This window comes from Hypanus sabinus, chromosome 17 (assembly GCF_030144855.1).
Source record: "Hypanus sabinus isolate sHypSab1 chromosome 17, sHypSab1.hap1, whole genome shotgun sequence".
Lineage (NCBI taxonomy): Eukaryota > Metazoa > Chordata > Chondrichthyes > Myliobatiformes > Dasyatidae > Hypanus > Hypanus sabinus.
The window spans coordinates 60,693,825-60,711,099 of record NC_082722.1 but is presented as its reverse complement, the minus strand read 5'-3'; the positions used below and the strand labels follow the sequence as shown (position 1 = coordinate 60,711,099).

Below are 17,275 nucleotides of genomic sequence, written 5' to 3'. Positions count from 1 at the left end.
TGCGTTACCAAAGGCACTCCCTGTTTACCTGAGGGAATGTCCACTGCTGATCTCTCGCACACGGGAGGGGACTGGTGTTAACTATTTATTATCAGTCAACACTGCTGCTGACATTCTCACTAGTTGTCCGTAAACTCTCAAACATCTGCTTTCACCATTTCTTATCATCGGTGCAAATTAGAAATTCAGTCACACATGCGCTGTGACAAAATTTCTGACTGGCACCGATCATAAGAAATCTCACTGGCAACAGGGATTCAAAATGGCCTCTATAGGGACAGGTTTCCCTGTACAACATGTAACAATGTCTGTGGAACCTAACCATTTCGGCTCGTAAAACTAAAAGGTAATGGAAAAGCGCCCAACTGCAGCAGGAAACATTTTAAAGCACTGACAAAATGAATTATTCTGGGAGTACAGTGACGTTTGTTATATCAGCAAATATGTAATGGTAAGGTTTTAATACAAAGGACACTGTGTTCTTCGTGGGCGATTTAAAAAGCAAAGATATTGATGGCTCTAAGCGGGAGTCTCCCCTGGCTCCAAAACAAGGAGCTTTGTGGTTTAGCCTTACTTCCTTTGAAAACCTATGAAGTTAAAAACAAGTAACATTTTTACGAGACAAGTGAGGCACCACAGGAAGGAACTGAGGAAACTGAATGCATGAGTGGCAATAATTATAACGTTTCCCTTAGAGAAGGGATGAATGAGACCAGCATGCTGCTACACCTCAGGACTTCCTCAATTAGTGTCCCAGAGTTCAGCACAATATAGTAGGAAGTATCAAAGAGAAGCCTTTTCTCAGTGAGATGCTTTGTAAGTAGAAAATCTACTATGAGACACTATGCGTAAGACTGAAAGTTTTAAATCTCTTCCATTAAATTGGTTTCCAAAAATAACATATCGTATTAACTGGGAAATAGTTTGCTATTGCTTCAATATTGAGAGAGTGCATTTTCTAGGAGGATAGCTGTGGTTTAAGAAGCTACCTTACCTCGACCTTCTCAGGGGCAACAGGGAATATGGAATAAACAGGCTTTGCTAGCAAATAAAACTGAAGATGCTGGATATCTGAAATTAAAAAACAGAAAATGTTGGATTTCATTCAGCATTTCCTGTTCACCATTTCCAGCAGTTTTTTGGCCTTTATGGTTGAAGGTGGGGAAAGGTTAGGCAGTAATACCAGGTAGTAGGCACGAGGTGAAAGTGGAAGAAGGAGTGAAATAAGGAGCTGGGAAGTTGGTTGGTGAAAGAGGTAAAGGGCTGGAGAAGGGGGAATCTGATAGGAGAGCACAGAAGGCCAAAGAAGAAAGTGGGCGGAGCACCAGAGGGAGGTGATGGGCAGGTAAGGAGATAAGGTGAGAGGGGGAAATGAGAATGGGGAATGTTGAATGGTGAAGGGGGGGTGCAATTACCATAAGTGATTACTGGATCTGATTTTATTTGTTTGATGATAGTTTATCTAGAACATGAGATATAAGAGTGTTGGTTAACTAATCTGCCCCTCAGACCTGGTCCACCTTTCAATGTCATGGCTGATCTTTCACCTTGGTACCACTTTCCCACACTTATCTGATATCTCTTGATTTTCTCTGTGTCTATCAGTGTTTTTAATGTACTCCAAGACTGAGACTCAAGAAACGTCCAGGTAAAGCGTTCCAAAGACACTGTGCTCTGAGTGAAGAAAACTTCTCATTATCACAGGACTGAGTAGCCATCTGCCGATATTGAAATTGCAAGCCCATTTTCTAGACATATCAGCCAAACAAAATGTCATCCTTACTTAAATCCTGTCAAGCCCTACATGTGTTTTCTTCTGAAAAGTACTGAAATAAATTGTGAATTAAATACATGCATCTTCATTTCTTGGGCATGTATGATTTCTTGTGATATGCTACATCCATCCTTCAACTTGTACAGAGCAACATTTCTATGCTCTCAATTTTGTCAAATAATAGCATAAAATGTTCATTTATTGAAATTTTTTTTAAATACACAGATGTTGTTCTGTAAGCCGTCGGCAGCTTGAGAGCGACCTAGTGTGGAAGTAGCAGAGGATTAACTGATTTTTCATAATTCATTAGGAGCAGAACTTTTGCCAAAAGATTGAAGCCAAATTGTCGCAGTTCCATTCCACACACCGGGAATGCCAGATAATTAGCAACACTCAGTTATAGGCCAGCTGTTAGAAAGTTACCAACAGAAATAATTAGGAATAAAATGCTTTGAAGTTTGTAGTAAGATCAGAGGTCAAAAGGAAGCTGGACTAGTCTTGTTTGACTGGCAGCAGACCTTTTGAAGAAAATGGAGATATGGGAGATGGCAGATGCTGGAATCAGGAGCAAAAAGAGAACAATAAAAACTACCAAAAGGACATTGGTGGCAGATGTTATATTATGTGGATGTCCAGAAAGAAACTGATTTTCTCCTCTTCATTCACTGGTAACTAATTAGTAATGCTGCACATACAGATGAAAAATGGAAAACAGAATTTAATGCAGCCTAGTGTGAGGTGTTGCACTTTGGGAAACCAACGAAGGTAGGTTTTTCGCCGTGAGTGGTAGGGCATTGAGGGGTCTAGTGGAACGGCAGGATATCAGAACACAGGTCCATGATTCCTTGAAAGTGGCATCAAAGTTAGATATGGTTGTAAAGAAAGCTTTTGGCACCTTGGTACACTGTATTGTGTGCAGGAGTTGGAGCATAATCTTGAAATTGTATCGTGAGGCCTAATTTGGAGTATTGTGTCCAATGTTGGTCAGCTACCTACAGGAAAGATGTAAATAAAATTGAAAGAGTGCAGAGAGAATTTTACAAGGATGTTTCCAGGACTTGAGGACCTGAGTTATAAGGAAAGATTGAATAGGTTAGGACTTTATTCCCTGGAACATAGAAGATTGAGGGGAAACTTGATAGAGGTATACAAAATTATGAGGGCTATAGATAGGATAAATGCAAGCAGCCTTTTTCCACTGAGGTTGAGTGAGACTACTAGAGGTCATGGGTTAAGAGGGGAAGGTGGTAAGTTTAAAGCAAACATGAGGGGGGAGCTTTTTCCACTCAGATGGTGGTGAGAGTGTGGTATGAGCTGCCAGCACAAGTGGTAGATGTAGGTTCAATTTCAATATTAAAGAAAAAATTGGATAGATACATGGATGGGATGGTTACTGGGATCTCTGGCCTGGGTGCAAGTCAAGGGACTAAGCAGATTAATGGTTTGGCACAGCCTGGATGGGCTGAAGTGCCTGTTTCTGTGCTGTATTGTTCTATGACACTAATTACTGGCAAGCAAACTCGTGGGTCATCATACTCTGCTATCTGCAGGTCTTTTTTTGTTTTGTACGTGATTAAAATTGTATCTAAATCAATACAATCAATCCCACCAATCTCTTTCTGTACCATCACAATTGGTTCCCAGTAAGCATACAGCCAGTCCTATTCCCAGTGCTGGAGGACAAGTAGAATGATGTCATTTACTGACTTGATACATGTAGTCACACATGTTCTGTATATATGGATTTTACGGTTATGCCATAAAGATACACAGGTGCTCAGAGGAAAGGTCCTTGAATTATTTTCCATCCCAGCCATCCACCTCAACCATAAAGTATTGTAGAGTGGGTGGAAAAATCTGGTAATTAACCTCCAGGAAATACTACATATGGTCAATTTTCTGCTGCTCATTCAATTGCTTCTGTCAGTGGGCTGCACTGTGTCTGCAGCAGGTCAGTCTCTCCAGTCTGCCTTCCCATTGATCACAGGATGCCTGTATTTCCCTTGCCTTTTAAAATCTAATTACAGCTGCCCGATTCACGTGCAGGCAACCCACAGAAGTCACCAACTAAGTGAATTGGAACAACAGAAAACTCCCACTCATTTATGATCAGTCTGCTCACAGTTAAAATATTTGGTCAGGGTTTTGGCTCCTTTGACCTTGGCCCTTGTTAGGAAACATGCTTTCAATGGACAGACGTTTAAAAGATTTTAAAAAACACTCTGAACCTTCTACTGAAATGCATGTTCTGAAGAAGACAGCACCAGCAAACAATGCCACCAAAGTGACGTACTCAAGACAACTCTCAAAGCAATTGCTTTCACTTCTTTTACAGCTTTTTAAAAATTTCAGATATGGTTCTACTATATGTCAATGATTTGGACTACAATATTAATGGATTTGTGGCTAAATTTGCCGACAATACAAAGATAGGTAGTGGAGCGGGTAGTACTGAGGAAACGGAGAGCCTGCAGAGAGAGTTAGATAGTTTAGGAGAATGGACAAAGAAGTGGCAAATGAAATACAATATTGGAAAGTGTATGATCATGCACTTTGGTGGAAGAAATAAACAGGCAGACTATTATTTAGATTGGGACAGAATTCAAAATGCAGAGATGCAAAGGGACTTGGGAGTCCTTGTGCAGGATACCCTGAAGGTTAACCTCCAGGTTGAGTTGGTGGTGCAGAAGTTGAATGTAACGTTGGCATTCATTTCTAGAGGTATAGAACAAAAGAGCAGGGACATTATGTTGAGGCTCTATAAGGCATTCGTGAAACCACACTTGGAATATTGAGTACAGATTTGGTCTCCTTATTTTAGAAATTGACATTGGAGAGGGTTCATTGAAGATTCCCGAGAATGATTCCGGGAATGAAAGGGTTACCGTATGAGGAATGTCTGGCAGCTCTTGGGCTGTATTCCCTGGAGTTCAGGAGAATGAGGGGGGAATGTCATAGAAACATTCCAAATGTTAAAAGGTCTGAACAGATGAGATATGGCCAAGTTTCTTCCCATGGTAGGGGATTTTAGGACAAGAGGGCATGACTTCAGGATTAAAGGGCATCCTTTTAGAACTGAGATATGGAGAAATTACTTTAGACAGAGTGTGGTAAATCTGTGGACTTTGTTGCCATGAGCGGCTGTGGAGGCCAATTTATTGGGTGCATTTAAGGCAGAGATAGATAGGCTCTTGATTAGCCAGGGCATCAAAGGGTATGGGTGAGAGCAGGGGAGAGGGGATGACTGGAAGAATTGGATCAGCCCATGAATGAATGGTGGAGCAGACTCAATGGGCTGAATGGCCTACTTCTGCTCCTATGTCTTATGTTAAACCCTGTAATCTACATGCTGGTGGTGTGATCTTGTGATTGGCACTTTGCTGTCTCTGACAGGGTTTCATGAGGCTGCAACCAAAGCATGCAGCATGGAGGCTGGGAAGCCTGAAGATGGGGCGCAGGCCCATGATCGACTCCACTTTCGATGTTTAGGAAGATTGAAAACATCGAGGCAAGTGAGTGTTCAGCACTGTCTACCAGGCTCTCGTTCTCTGCTGCTGGAGAAGGTAGCTGTGTGTGGCGGTCTTGCTTACTGCTCCTGAGGAAAGGTCCTTGCTTTCGAGTGACCTCTCCCTCGATGATGTCAGTGGATGGGGTCAGAACTGGGTTTAATTGCAACGGATTGTAGATTTGGACGCTAATTTAGTTTTTACGATGTCTTCTATTTCTAGATTTAGTTCTGGTTGCTTTTTCCTTGTGACTACTGTTGGGCAATTTTTGAATTGTACTGAAACGATGCCTTTTGTGTTTTATATTCAGTACTTTTGATCGTTTTTTTTAATGCATTTTGTGCAATTTTATTTTTCACGTGTGGGGGGGATGGGGTTTGATGTTTGATGTTTTTCTCTGAACGGGTTGGTTCCATGGTTTTCTTTGTTTCGGGACTGTCTGCGAGGAAGATGAATTTCAGGGTTGTATACTGCATATGTGATTTGATAATAAATATACTTTGAATCTTGAATCTTTGACTTTTTCCCTACATACACAAGTGTCATCCATTTAGAAATACCAAGTTAAGCAAATGTTGGTTTTAGCATAACACTGATGCAGAATAGACCTTTTTTCCCCCCAGAAAGGATATACACCAGACAAATTACACCTCTAAAGACTATGCTTTGATCTTTGTCACTCACTTAAGAACTCTGTAATTCAGCATCTCCCTTTTTTGATATGGATTCACTTTCATCTCATTGGGTATTTGGTAATTTGCAGCTTACGATAAAAAAAAACTTTGACTATTAGTCTTTGAATGTGGTCACTTTAAATGTGCTCATTATCTCATCTTCAATTCCAGACCATCCTTAACTTAGAAAATGAAGTGCAATTTTGTTATCTATCAAAAAGCGTGAGACTTGCTAAGCTTTGTTGCTGCTTCAGAATGGAAACCACAGACACTCCATTTTAATGGCCATAATTGTGGGACTTTCAAATCAGAATCAGATTTATTATCAGAGGGACACACCAACTGTTGGAGGATCTCAGCAGATCAGGCAGTATCTATGGAAATGAATAAACAGATAGCATTTCTGGCTGAGACCCTTCACCAGAATTGAAAAGGGAGGAGGAGTACAAGCTGTATAAGGTGATAGGTGAAGCCAGGTAGGTAGGGGAAACAGGGAAAGCGTGAGAAGCAGAATTCTGTTGAACGTTTTTAATGGTTTCCTACCCCCAACCACATGTTTACCTCCCCCCCCCGCTGTACACTCCTCTCTTTCCACAGGAATTGCTCCTTCCCTGATTCTCTTGCCCATTTGAGCCCCTCCACTAATTTTTCTCCTGGCACTTATCCCTGCGAGTGAGAGAAATGCTACACCTACCCATTCATCTCCTCCCTCACCTCCCAAAGCAGTCCTTCCAGGTGAGGCAACACTCCACCTATGGATCTTTTGGGGTTGTCTTCTGTATCCAGAATGCGGCCTGTTGAACATTGGTGGGGAACGGCACTGTTGAGCACCTTCACTCCAACCACAAACAGCAGGATTTCCCAGTGACCAACTGTTGTAATTCCAATCCCCATTTCCATTCTGACATGTCAGTCCATGGCCTTGTCTATTGTCATGATGAAATCACAGGTTGGAGGAGCAACACCTCATATTCTCTCTGGGTAGCTCCAACCTGAGGGCATGAACATCGATTTCTAAAACCTCTGCTAATTTCTCCCTCTCCCCTTCTTCAGTCGCCCATTCTGGCCCCCCTCTTACTGCTTCCCTTCTCCTCAACTGCATATCACCTCTCCCTGATGCTCCTCCTCATTCCCTTTCTCCCATAGTGCCCTCTCCTCTATCAGATTCCATCTTCTCCAGCCTTTTGCCTTTTCCACCTATTACCTCCCAGCTGCTCACATTATCTCCTTCCCTACCCACCTAACTTTACTTAGCACCTTCTAACTTGCACAAGATTGTACCTATCATCTCCCCCTACATTCTAATTCTGGCTTTTTCACCCTTCCTTTTCACTCCCGGTGAAGGTGTCGGCCCAAAACGTTGACTGTTTATTCATTTCCTTAGATGTCATCTCACCCGCTGAATCCCTCCAGCATTTAGTGCGTGTTTCTCTGGATTTCCAGCATATGAAGAATCTTGTGTTTAAGTTTATTATTAGTGATACAGGTCATGGCATTTTTTCTTGATTTTCAGTGCAGAGGACCAGGGTACACTGAAGGACAAACGTCGTTTTATCTTTCACTATTCTCTACTCACAAAGTGCAGTCTTGCTGGGATTTTCCAGCATTATGTAGTGGAATCAGTTCTCTGCTCTGAACCACAAAATGGGACCTCCAGTGGGGATTTTGTGATTGCAGTTTGAGAGGCAAAGAGGAAGGCAAACTATCTTTCAAAATAATTTTAGTATAGCTTAATGTTTTAATTATTTATAATCACGTACCAGGTTTTTGATTATTATTTTTAAAAATATTATATTATCTAGTTAAGTTGTCAGAGGTTTTAAATGCAGTGATTAAAAAAAACTAACAAAATCATCTATATTTGGCACAGCTCCAGCCTCTGATTCAACAGCTGTTGTGGGCTTTTAGGTTTGTCCACGTGTACCCAGGTTACGTTACCTAACTATACTACCTAATGTTGTTATCATTTAGTCTACCTTGCCAGATTCAAGATTGAGGAAAGCCAGTGAGATAGGCACTCATTTTACCATCCAGTTAAAGGAGGGAGTGGGGGGGGGGTGGGAAAGAAAGAAAGCACATAAAGAGTGTGGTGATTCCAAACAGGAGACAGGGTCAAGTCCCTTATTTGATCGCAGGGCTAATCAAGAAGTGTTGTGGTTTATTATTCCAAGCCCTCACCCACCACACATTTCCTGTCTCGTAACATATATCCCTTTAAGACAAAAATATCCAATGTGAAAAGTAAGCCAGCTGTGATCATTAAAAGAAGTAAAAGATATTATTAGATCGAAGGATAAAGCTAAAACTTAACCAAAAAAAAAATAGAAGTCTGAGGACTAGGAAATTTTCAGGATTTAGCTAAGGCAAATAAAATATTGATAAGGAAAGGAAAAATACTGGCAAATGAGAAGCACTAAATATTGCAGGAGATTTTGTAGATAGATAAAAAGGAAAAGATTAATAAAGGTTAATGTGAATTCCTCACAGCCTGAAACAGGAAAAATTACTGCTGCAAATAAGGAAAAGGCAGAGCAAGTAAACAGAGGAGATTTTGCAGATTGCTTGAAATCCTGAGCAACACACACAAAATGCTGGAGGAACTCAGCAAGTCAGGCAGCATCTATGGAGGGGAATAAATAGTCAATGTTTCAGATCAAACTCCTTCATCAGGACTTACGGCAAGAAATTAAGCAAATAATTTGTGTCTGCTTTTAAAGGAAAAAAGCACCAAAAGTGCCTTGGAAATGACAGATGTATAGAATGAAGGACTAGATCAAAGACATATACTTCAGTAAAACAGTAGTAACAGTGAGCTACTTATCTGCACTTGATGCTCTTGCATATGATAGCTGTGATGATTGTGGATGCACTAGCTGTCATATTTCACAAATCCATAGATTCTAGATCAGTTCACACAGGTTGAAAGTTAGCAATTAAAACTTCACTATAAGAAGGAAGGAGAGAGGAAATTGAATCATGGACTAATTAGTCTAACATCTGGAAGGGAAACATTGGAATCTAATAAGAGAGAAATGACAACAGGATATCTGTCAACGAATGATACAATTGGGCAGAGTCAATTTATGAAAGGCAAATCAGTTTTGACAAATCTTTCAGATGTTTTTAATACTGTAATTTAGAAAATAGACAGAGATAAATGAATTGAAGCCATGCATTTGGACTTTCAAAGGCCTTTGACAAGAGGTTATTAAATTAGAAAACATAATGTTGGGTATAATATACTGTTGTTGACTGAAGACCAACTAAAACAAAATAAAGATATTTTTAGGTTTTGAGGAAATCGATGATTATACAAGTGCAGGAAAGTGGAGCGAAGGTGAAAATCATCCAAGATCTCATTGAAAGGCACACGGGAATAAATAGCCTTATTTTGTTTCTATTACTATCTCATAGAAATTCCTTACTTATGCCATCAGCAGAAATATTTTCTTTATCCTCATTCAAAATAATTACTGCATGATTTAGTAGTATATTTGGAGTTCCCTCCATTTTTTTTTAAACATAGAAGTATTTTTGCTGTTGCCATTCATAGTTGGCGGTGTTGATAAATTAGTAACTTGAATATCACCCTCAGAACCTCCAGTCCAAAGGGGTCTACTGAATCTTTGTCAAAACAAGAAACATTGTCCATGAACTGCTATTAGCCCAGCTTTTGAAAAGCCACTGTCAGAACTTCCGGCCACTCTCATCACACATTAAAAGCTGGCTGAGATACTACCCAAAACTTGATGCAAGTTGGCAATGGATGAGATTCCTCAATAATGCGAGTTATCCTTCCTCAGCAGTGAGACATTAAAATCTTCAGTGAAGAAGGCCAAGACTACCAGTGTCTATTTTTGAATACCACACAGCCTGCTCAACATGTCCAGCCAGCATCCCCACAAAGAGTTTAGGACTATTAACGAAGAAGCAATGAATTGACAATAGCAGCTGCCAAGGTTTTCTAGGCCGTCTCGGTGTTAACCACCTCAAAAACTGTGCATGAGTGCTTGCAATGATATTACATTTTATATTTCTCTGAGGCACTGAATTGCTTCCTCAAAAAAAACTTATTTTGTTGTTTGATATGAGCAATTTGTCATCCTATATCAAGAACAGAAGAAGTGTTTATTAACTGTTCACACCACATGATGGAATTAGCTTTCTTCTGCTAGACAGGCAAGGACATAAGAACATAAGAAATAGCAGCAGGAGTAAGTAGGCCATCCGGCCCATCGACCCTGCACTGCTAGTCAATATCATGGCTGATCTGACCATGCACTCATCTCTACCTATCTGCATTTTCCCCATAACCCTCAATTCCCCTACTATGCAAAAATCTATCCAACCTTGCATTAAATTTACTGAGGTAGCCTCCACTACTTCAATGGGCAGAGAATTCCACAGATTCACCACGCTCTGGGAAAAGCAGTTCCTCCTCATCTCCATCCCAAATCTACTCCCCTGCATCTTGAGGCTACGTCCCCAGTTCTAGTCTCACCTACCAGTGGAACAACTTTCCTGCCTCTATCTTATCTATCTCTTTCTTACTGAAACATATAAAATTAAGACCTCCTCCCATTCTTCTGAATTTCAGTGAGTACAGTCCCAGGCAACTCAATCTCTCCTCAGTCTAATCCCCTCATCTCTGAAATCAACATGGTGAACCTCCTCTGCACCACCTCCAAAGCCATATATCCTTCCTCAAATAACGACACCAGAACTGCATGAAATACTCCACGTGTGGCCTCACCAGTACCCTGTACAGTTGTAGCATGACCTCCCTGCTCTTGAATTCAATCCCTCTAGCAAAGAAGGCCAACATTCCATTTGCCTTCTTGATAACCTGCTGCACCTGCAAACCAACCTTTTGTGATCCATGCACAAGCACTCCCAGGTCCCTCTGTACAACAGCATGCTGCAGCTTTTTATCATTTAAATAATAATCTGCTCTTTCACTTTTCCTTCCAAAGTGAATGGCCTCACATTTACCAACATTGTACTCCATCTGCCAGACCCTTGTCCATTCACTTAACCTATCTTTATCGCTCTGCAGACTCTCCCTATCTTCTGCTCAATTTGCTTTTCAACTCAATTTAGTATCATCCCCAAACTTAGATACTCTACCCTGGGTCCCCTCTCCCAGGACCTTGAAAATCAAACCATGACATTTCCTCACCAAACTCTACCTCTCTTGTATCACTATGGTATATATTTATTTATATATAGCAATTCATATTCACCTGTACCGCGATTATTAAATAACAACCAATTTTAGGCATTATTTAAATGCCAGCTGTTATTGTATCGCACTTCTCAAAAATATTTGACTCATGTCACGTGCTGAGTAATGGAGCAGGTGATCAAAAATTATTCAAAGGCTGTCAGAAGGGTAGGTCATAAGGACTATCCTATGGATGGGATGGATGGGATGGATGGGAGGGAGGGAGGGGCGGTTTGGGGACTGTGATGGAATTCCAGAGAGTTGAATGTCAATAGCCCACAAGAACGAACAGGAGGGATGACGTCGGAACAGGCAGAGTCATTAATCTGCGAAGTAGGCTCATACTGTATAATGAATTGGCAATATGTTTCGCAAACCATCTGGCCTGATAATTCATATTGAAAATTAAATCAGCCCCGCCCTAATGGACCTGCTGGTGAATTATTACTCTGAACGCCACGGCGTCGTAAAAAAAAAATGAAGTGTGCACATTCCTTGGGAACTGAAGTTCTTCAGGGAGCTCGACCGAACCCCAATAGCTTCACCGATTTTTTTTAGATGGAAATGCCAGGGACTGCATACGCTACCATCTGGAGCCAACAATTAAATGGTACAGATGAAGCGTCTTGAGCCGAAACATCAACTGTCCATACAAATCGATCTTCCCCTAGTCCCCGTTCTCGGTATAATTTACAAGCACTTGCAGCACACAAGTCCCTTTGTGGTGATCCAACTTTGGCCCCGAGCGTGTAATTCTCCGGGGGATCTACCGTATTCCGCAAATTGCCTTAAAGGTTCCTGAGCCCATCTCTGCCGTTTCACACGGTAGTCCGGAATTATCTCATACGGTAGCTCCAGAACTGATTGCTACCCAGAGAGTGGAAAGCTCATGGACAAGACTGCACGGATTTGGTGTTGCCTTAAGCACAAGGGCACTATTTTGCACCCCCCCCAACAATTCTTAACTCATCGTTTGCGATTCTGCAACCAAAAATTCTCGTTCCGAAAAGTTTCCCTAAAGAGAACACATTGCGTCCCGCGGTGGTTTAATCCCGTTTAAAATAACCGATTCACATGCAGCCCGCCTGCAAGATCCTTCAGTAATTCCACCGCACGAAATATTCAGAGATCCCCGTCTGTAAAGAACATACATTTCTGCTATTGTGGTTACACTCCCTGTGGAGGGGATGTGGGTTGGTTTGCGTCCGCAGTTAGCTTATGACCTTAAAACATCAGCATCAGAAATCCATCATCTGACTACAACTCGGCAGCATGTACTACGGATTAATATAATCTTTCCTTCCTGAATCAGTTTTCTCCTTTACACAAAATTACTCACGTCATGCTTGTCTCCAACTTTCACTCGGAGGCTCCTGGTATCCACGGACAGTGGCCGTAGCGTCAGCAAGCAAAACAGGGCCGCCGCCAGCGCTCTCAAGAAACTTTTACCGCAGCCCATCGTTCGCTTGCGCACCCGCCTCCACGTCTGGAATGGCGATAAGAGAGAGTTGTATAGTTAGGGTCGCAAAGTCTTGCTGGGGACGAGGGTGCAGCCAAAGTAATAGAATGCGCGGGCGAAAGCAGGTATCCACGCCTCCCCGACGTGCACCAGCTGTCTATACCCTAATATTAGCCAGATAATTTTAATCGGAAGACAGGCGCGTTCACATCTGGCATCTAGTCCACACGCCCGACCAACTCCCTCGCTGATTACAGCTCGGGAACGATCAGATTATTTGTCCTGTTCTGTCTGGAAGCCCCTGCCCGGAGCCCACCTCACCCACAGCTGTTTAAAATAAGCAGCTGACCTGAATTCATAAAAACGGCTGGCGCATGGGAATAATACAACCGATTTAACACAGTCATTAGAAAGTTTAAGTCCGATAAAAACTAAAGCATTGAATGTTTATAAGCCAGGCAGGATAGAACATTATTTAACGTTGGGTGAGAATGGGGATATAAATATATCATTATCAAAATTTGCGAGATCACATGCTGAAACAGTATTAAATTTTAAAAAAAAGATGCTCCCGCCGCCGCTATGTGCAGGCGTCAACAATCTAGTGAAAAGTGCCGTGCGGGTCTGTCCAATCAGACTACACATTTGCCTTTTTCACCGTAAAAGATGAACTTCATTTATAAATCTGTAAAGAGAATTCAATTTTCATAATGCTGGGATTTCTCCAGTGTGAAATTATTACACTTTGGAAGCGTGAATTTTAATAATAGCTTATCCCCGAATATCTTTGAAAATTGCAAGTGCAACTCCCGCGGACCTCTTTTTTTTTCAAACTCACAAACGAGATCGAGCAGTTGCTGAACTGGGTATTTCACAACTAAAAGGAACAGGTTACCGCTGCAGACTTCTACCAGTTTGCTGATGGTGGGTGGGTATCCTGTAAAGGCCTCGGGCAACCGCCAAGGTTACGGTGTTCCTCCGGTATCAAAACATAGCGTAAAGTGAGGAAAATGGCAGTAAAACAGTGGCCGTGTGTTGGTGTGGGGGATATGAATCTATATAACGGCTGCATGTAGCAAGAAAGCCACTCCTGGACAGTCTGAACTTGATTGGATAATTCCACTGTCAGTCATGTTCGGTACCCTCACTGTTGCAGATAGCCGAGACAATTGAAGAATATAAATCATGCGCAATAATTCACTCCTGCATTTCTGATTGAAGTACTCCTTAGTCCGAGAAAGCATTTTTAGAGTTTTCTTCGTAAGATATTTATTCTCTTCGCTCTCTTAAATGGAATAAATTTGTTTCTCGGATTTTATGTTTTGGTTTATGAACCCTGACAAACTTTGCACCTGTAACTCATTGACCGACGCACAGTTGTACCTAGAGAGTGATTATCGGCATCCGTTAGGAAGTAAAGTCAACCATAATTTTGACAGGTGTTCGTTAGCAATTTGATTATCGTTTCCGGCTAACAGCTTAAAAGCTACTTTCATTGCGAGTCCCCAGTTGCAGGCTGAGGAATGCTGTCAAATTAACTTAAATAGTTATTATGAAATGCCGGAGACATTCAGAAAGTCAGACAACTTCAGCAGGAAAGCAAATGGATATCCCCTAACCCTAATTCTTTATCAGAACTGGGGTAGAGAGAAAACTGGTTGGTTTTCAGTAAATGTTGGAGGAACTCAGCAGGTCAGGCAGTATCTATGAAGAATCAAGACCCGCTGTTTGGAGCTGAAATCCTTTATCAGAACCTGTATTTTTATTCCTTTCCATAGTTGCTGCCTGGTCTGCAGAGTTCCTCTAGCATTGTGTGTGTGTGTGTGTTACTCTGGATTTGCAGCATCTGCAGACTCTCCTGTTTTCAGCTTTCAGTAGCAGAGAAGGTGGATTATACTTGGGTAGAACAAAGAGAGTATCTTTGATAGGTTGAATCCAAATGAGTTGATGACAGCAGAAGGGATAGCTTCTGTTAGTTTGGATTAGATTTTGCTTCTTTGCCAGTGCAATGTGTTTCTAAGAGCAAGGCTGTGGGACTTGTCCAGCAGGCCAGACCTTAGAAATAGAAAAATAAGTAACTTCAGCAGTCCCGATCTTTCTACACATGGTCAGATTGCAGGTTAGCATTTCAGGACTGGGTGACCCATTACATATAATTGCTTTGTTCTGGATGGCATTTTTTTTTTCTCTCAAATACTGTGGCTGCAAACTTGATTGGAGGACTGTGGATGCTAGAGTAGCTAATGCACTGGAAACTTAGTTATTCCAAGTTGCAAAGCAGTTGTCCAGCTGCTGTAGTTATTGAGTCATTCCAGTCAGGCCACTGTTGCCAACTTCTCAGATCTGAAAGTCATTGGATTAGGCTCTGAGAGTTGCAGTTTCTAAAGTTAAATCAGCAAAATAAAATTTAAAGCGTTAAGTCATGCAGTTTACTGTGAAAAGGTATTAATAATAAAAAGTACAGTACATTGCCTAATATTCAATATTTTTCTACACTCAAATTTAAAGGTATTGCTTACATCCTTAAAAGTTATCTAGCATGGATAACTTCACTCACCTCTACTCTGATCTGATTACAAACCTATTGGTTGTTCGTCAGTCTTGTTATATCATGCTTTATTCATTCTATTGGGCTTCTTTGTTCCACTGTGAATATCTGCAGGAAAATGAATTTCAGGGTAGTATATGATGGTATATACGTACTTTAGTAATAAATTTACTTTTTGCTTTAAACTTTGAAAAACCATTGCTGAGCCTTGTTGAGGTATAGACAGGTCACATATGAGATAGCATAGGTTGGGTATTCCTATTGGATTGCCTCTCTGAGGATTGTCATCCTGACCTGGTGAAGAGGTTTACAGGTTCCTGAGAGTGATGCTGTCCAGAGTTTAGCCATCTTGCACTTGGCTCCTGGTGGGGCCACCCATGGCAGTAAGGTCAAGGGTGAGGTTCCCGACAAAGAGCAACCCAATCAAGACCTTAACAGTGGAGCTGGTGGAAGATGATTACACATCACAAAGACAGTAGAGACAAGCCCCAGTTGTATCGCATCCCTAACCCCGAGCTGTCAAGGACCGTGTTGTGATGGCCCTTGTATCAGCCTCCACACATTAGACAAAGTCACGTAAGGCATTCTCCATTAACGTCCCAGAGTAAGTTTTTGTGGATTTTGGATCGGCCTCAACAGCCACCTGACGACCCACTAATAGACAACCCCCTAGGAGAACATCATACGTGACTCAAGTGGCCACACAACTGCTAGTACTACTGGATTTGATTTTTACCGGTGCATTAGGCAGGAGCCTGAAGACACACATTCAGCGATTCAGAAACAGCTTCTTTCCCTCTGCCATCAGGTTTCTGAACAGACATTGACCCCACGAACACTACCGCACTACATTTTTTTTCTCTTTTTGCACTACTTATGTAATTTAACTTAAAACATGTATATACTTCTTACTGTAATTCTTTGTATGTATGGCAATGTACAGCTGCTGCATAACAATAAATTTCACAACATAAGCCAATGATATTAAACCCAATTCTGAGTCTGTTTTCAGCAATGCAATTGACTGAGCCATTGCTTAATGCAGTCAAAAGTATCATTTCACTTATCTCTTTGAGTGAAACTCATTTGTCTTGTTCCACTGCCTGTCAAACAAAGGATAGATATTGTGGGCATCTTGATCTAGGGGAGGTGCGTTTAGCTCACTGGTGTATTTTCTATTGCTCTCTTTATGACCTGGTCTCTCCTCTTGATGTCCTCATCCACATCATCTGATGGATCCTCGCTTTAGTTACTCCATTGACTCGTTTCGTGTTGGACTTCCTTTCATCCAGATGTGCTTTGGTCTTTGCTTCTACTTTTACAAGCAGCTCTCAGTCTCCTACTTGAAGTTTGCGCAATAACCTTAGTGCACAAAGAATAGATTCTGGTTCTTTATACTCACAAAAGCTGAATGCTTGTAACTTTTCTGAGGCTCCTTGAACTCTCTTTCAGCTTAAAACCTAGCCACATTTCTAAAGAAACAGCCTGTTTAACATATCAGAAGCTTTCTCAGGGCTATGTGGCAGGGAAATTCTAGGCAGTTCCTAGAGTAGTTTACATGGTTGGCACAACATTGTGGGCCAAAGGGCCTGTAATGTGCTGTAAATGGCTCTGTTCTATGTTCTATGTTGCCTACAAAAACTGTTGTAGTTGGATCACTGCTTTCATCGTGTTCACGATTCCTCTGAGCAGCATTGGCCTCCCTTGGTCCAATATGTTTTCCAAGCAGAGGCACAGAGGTTGGCACCAACAAATATTTGCCCTCTGTTGGGCAACAGTTCATGGTGTACACCATGGGGTAAGTTTGTAGCATAATTCAGTATCTTTCTTAATTTTCTTTTAATTGACTTTTACAGGGGATGTTGCACGCAAATGGTGAATGGATCTACAATCAATTTGTAGTTGCCTCAACCACTCATGTCCCCATAATGTTGGCCCTTCATGTCTTGAACACATACAAGCCTAAAGCGGCTTATTAGTTGAGGCACTTTGCTGTTACGTACAGCATATCATTCTAATATTGGCCAAGTGGTTAAGGCATTGGTCTGGTGATCTGAAGGTTGCTTGTTCAAGTCTCAGCTAAGACAGCA

The 17,275-nt window shown here is 41.5% G+C and overlaps 1 protein-coding gene across 4 annotated transcripts in view; it reads right to left on the bottom strand.

The window, feature by feature from the left end:
- The window catches only part of wfdc1 (WAP four-disulfide core domain 1), a 43,163-nt gene extending 29,451 nt beyond the window's left edge, over positions 1-13,712 (bottom strand). The window contains exons 1-2 of one of the 4 annotated variants that reach the window (XM_059993165.1): positions 13,533-13,712; positions 12,518-12,664 (exon numbers count right to left, since the gene is read on the bottom strand). In XM_059993165.1, the coding sequence (XP_059849148.1) occupies positions 12,518-12,637 (120 nt within the window). In that variant the 5' untranslated portion in view covers positions 12,638-12,664; positions 13,533-13,712. Of the gene's footprint in view, positions 1-12,517; positions 12,665-12,986; positions 13,124-13,454 lie in introns of those variants that run through there. The other 3 variants (XM_059993162.1, XM_059993163.1, XM_059993164.1) reach the window with 3 other exon arrangements.
- Between the last annotated feature and the right edge of the window lie 3,563 nt (positions 13,713-17,275).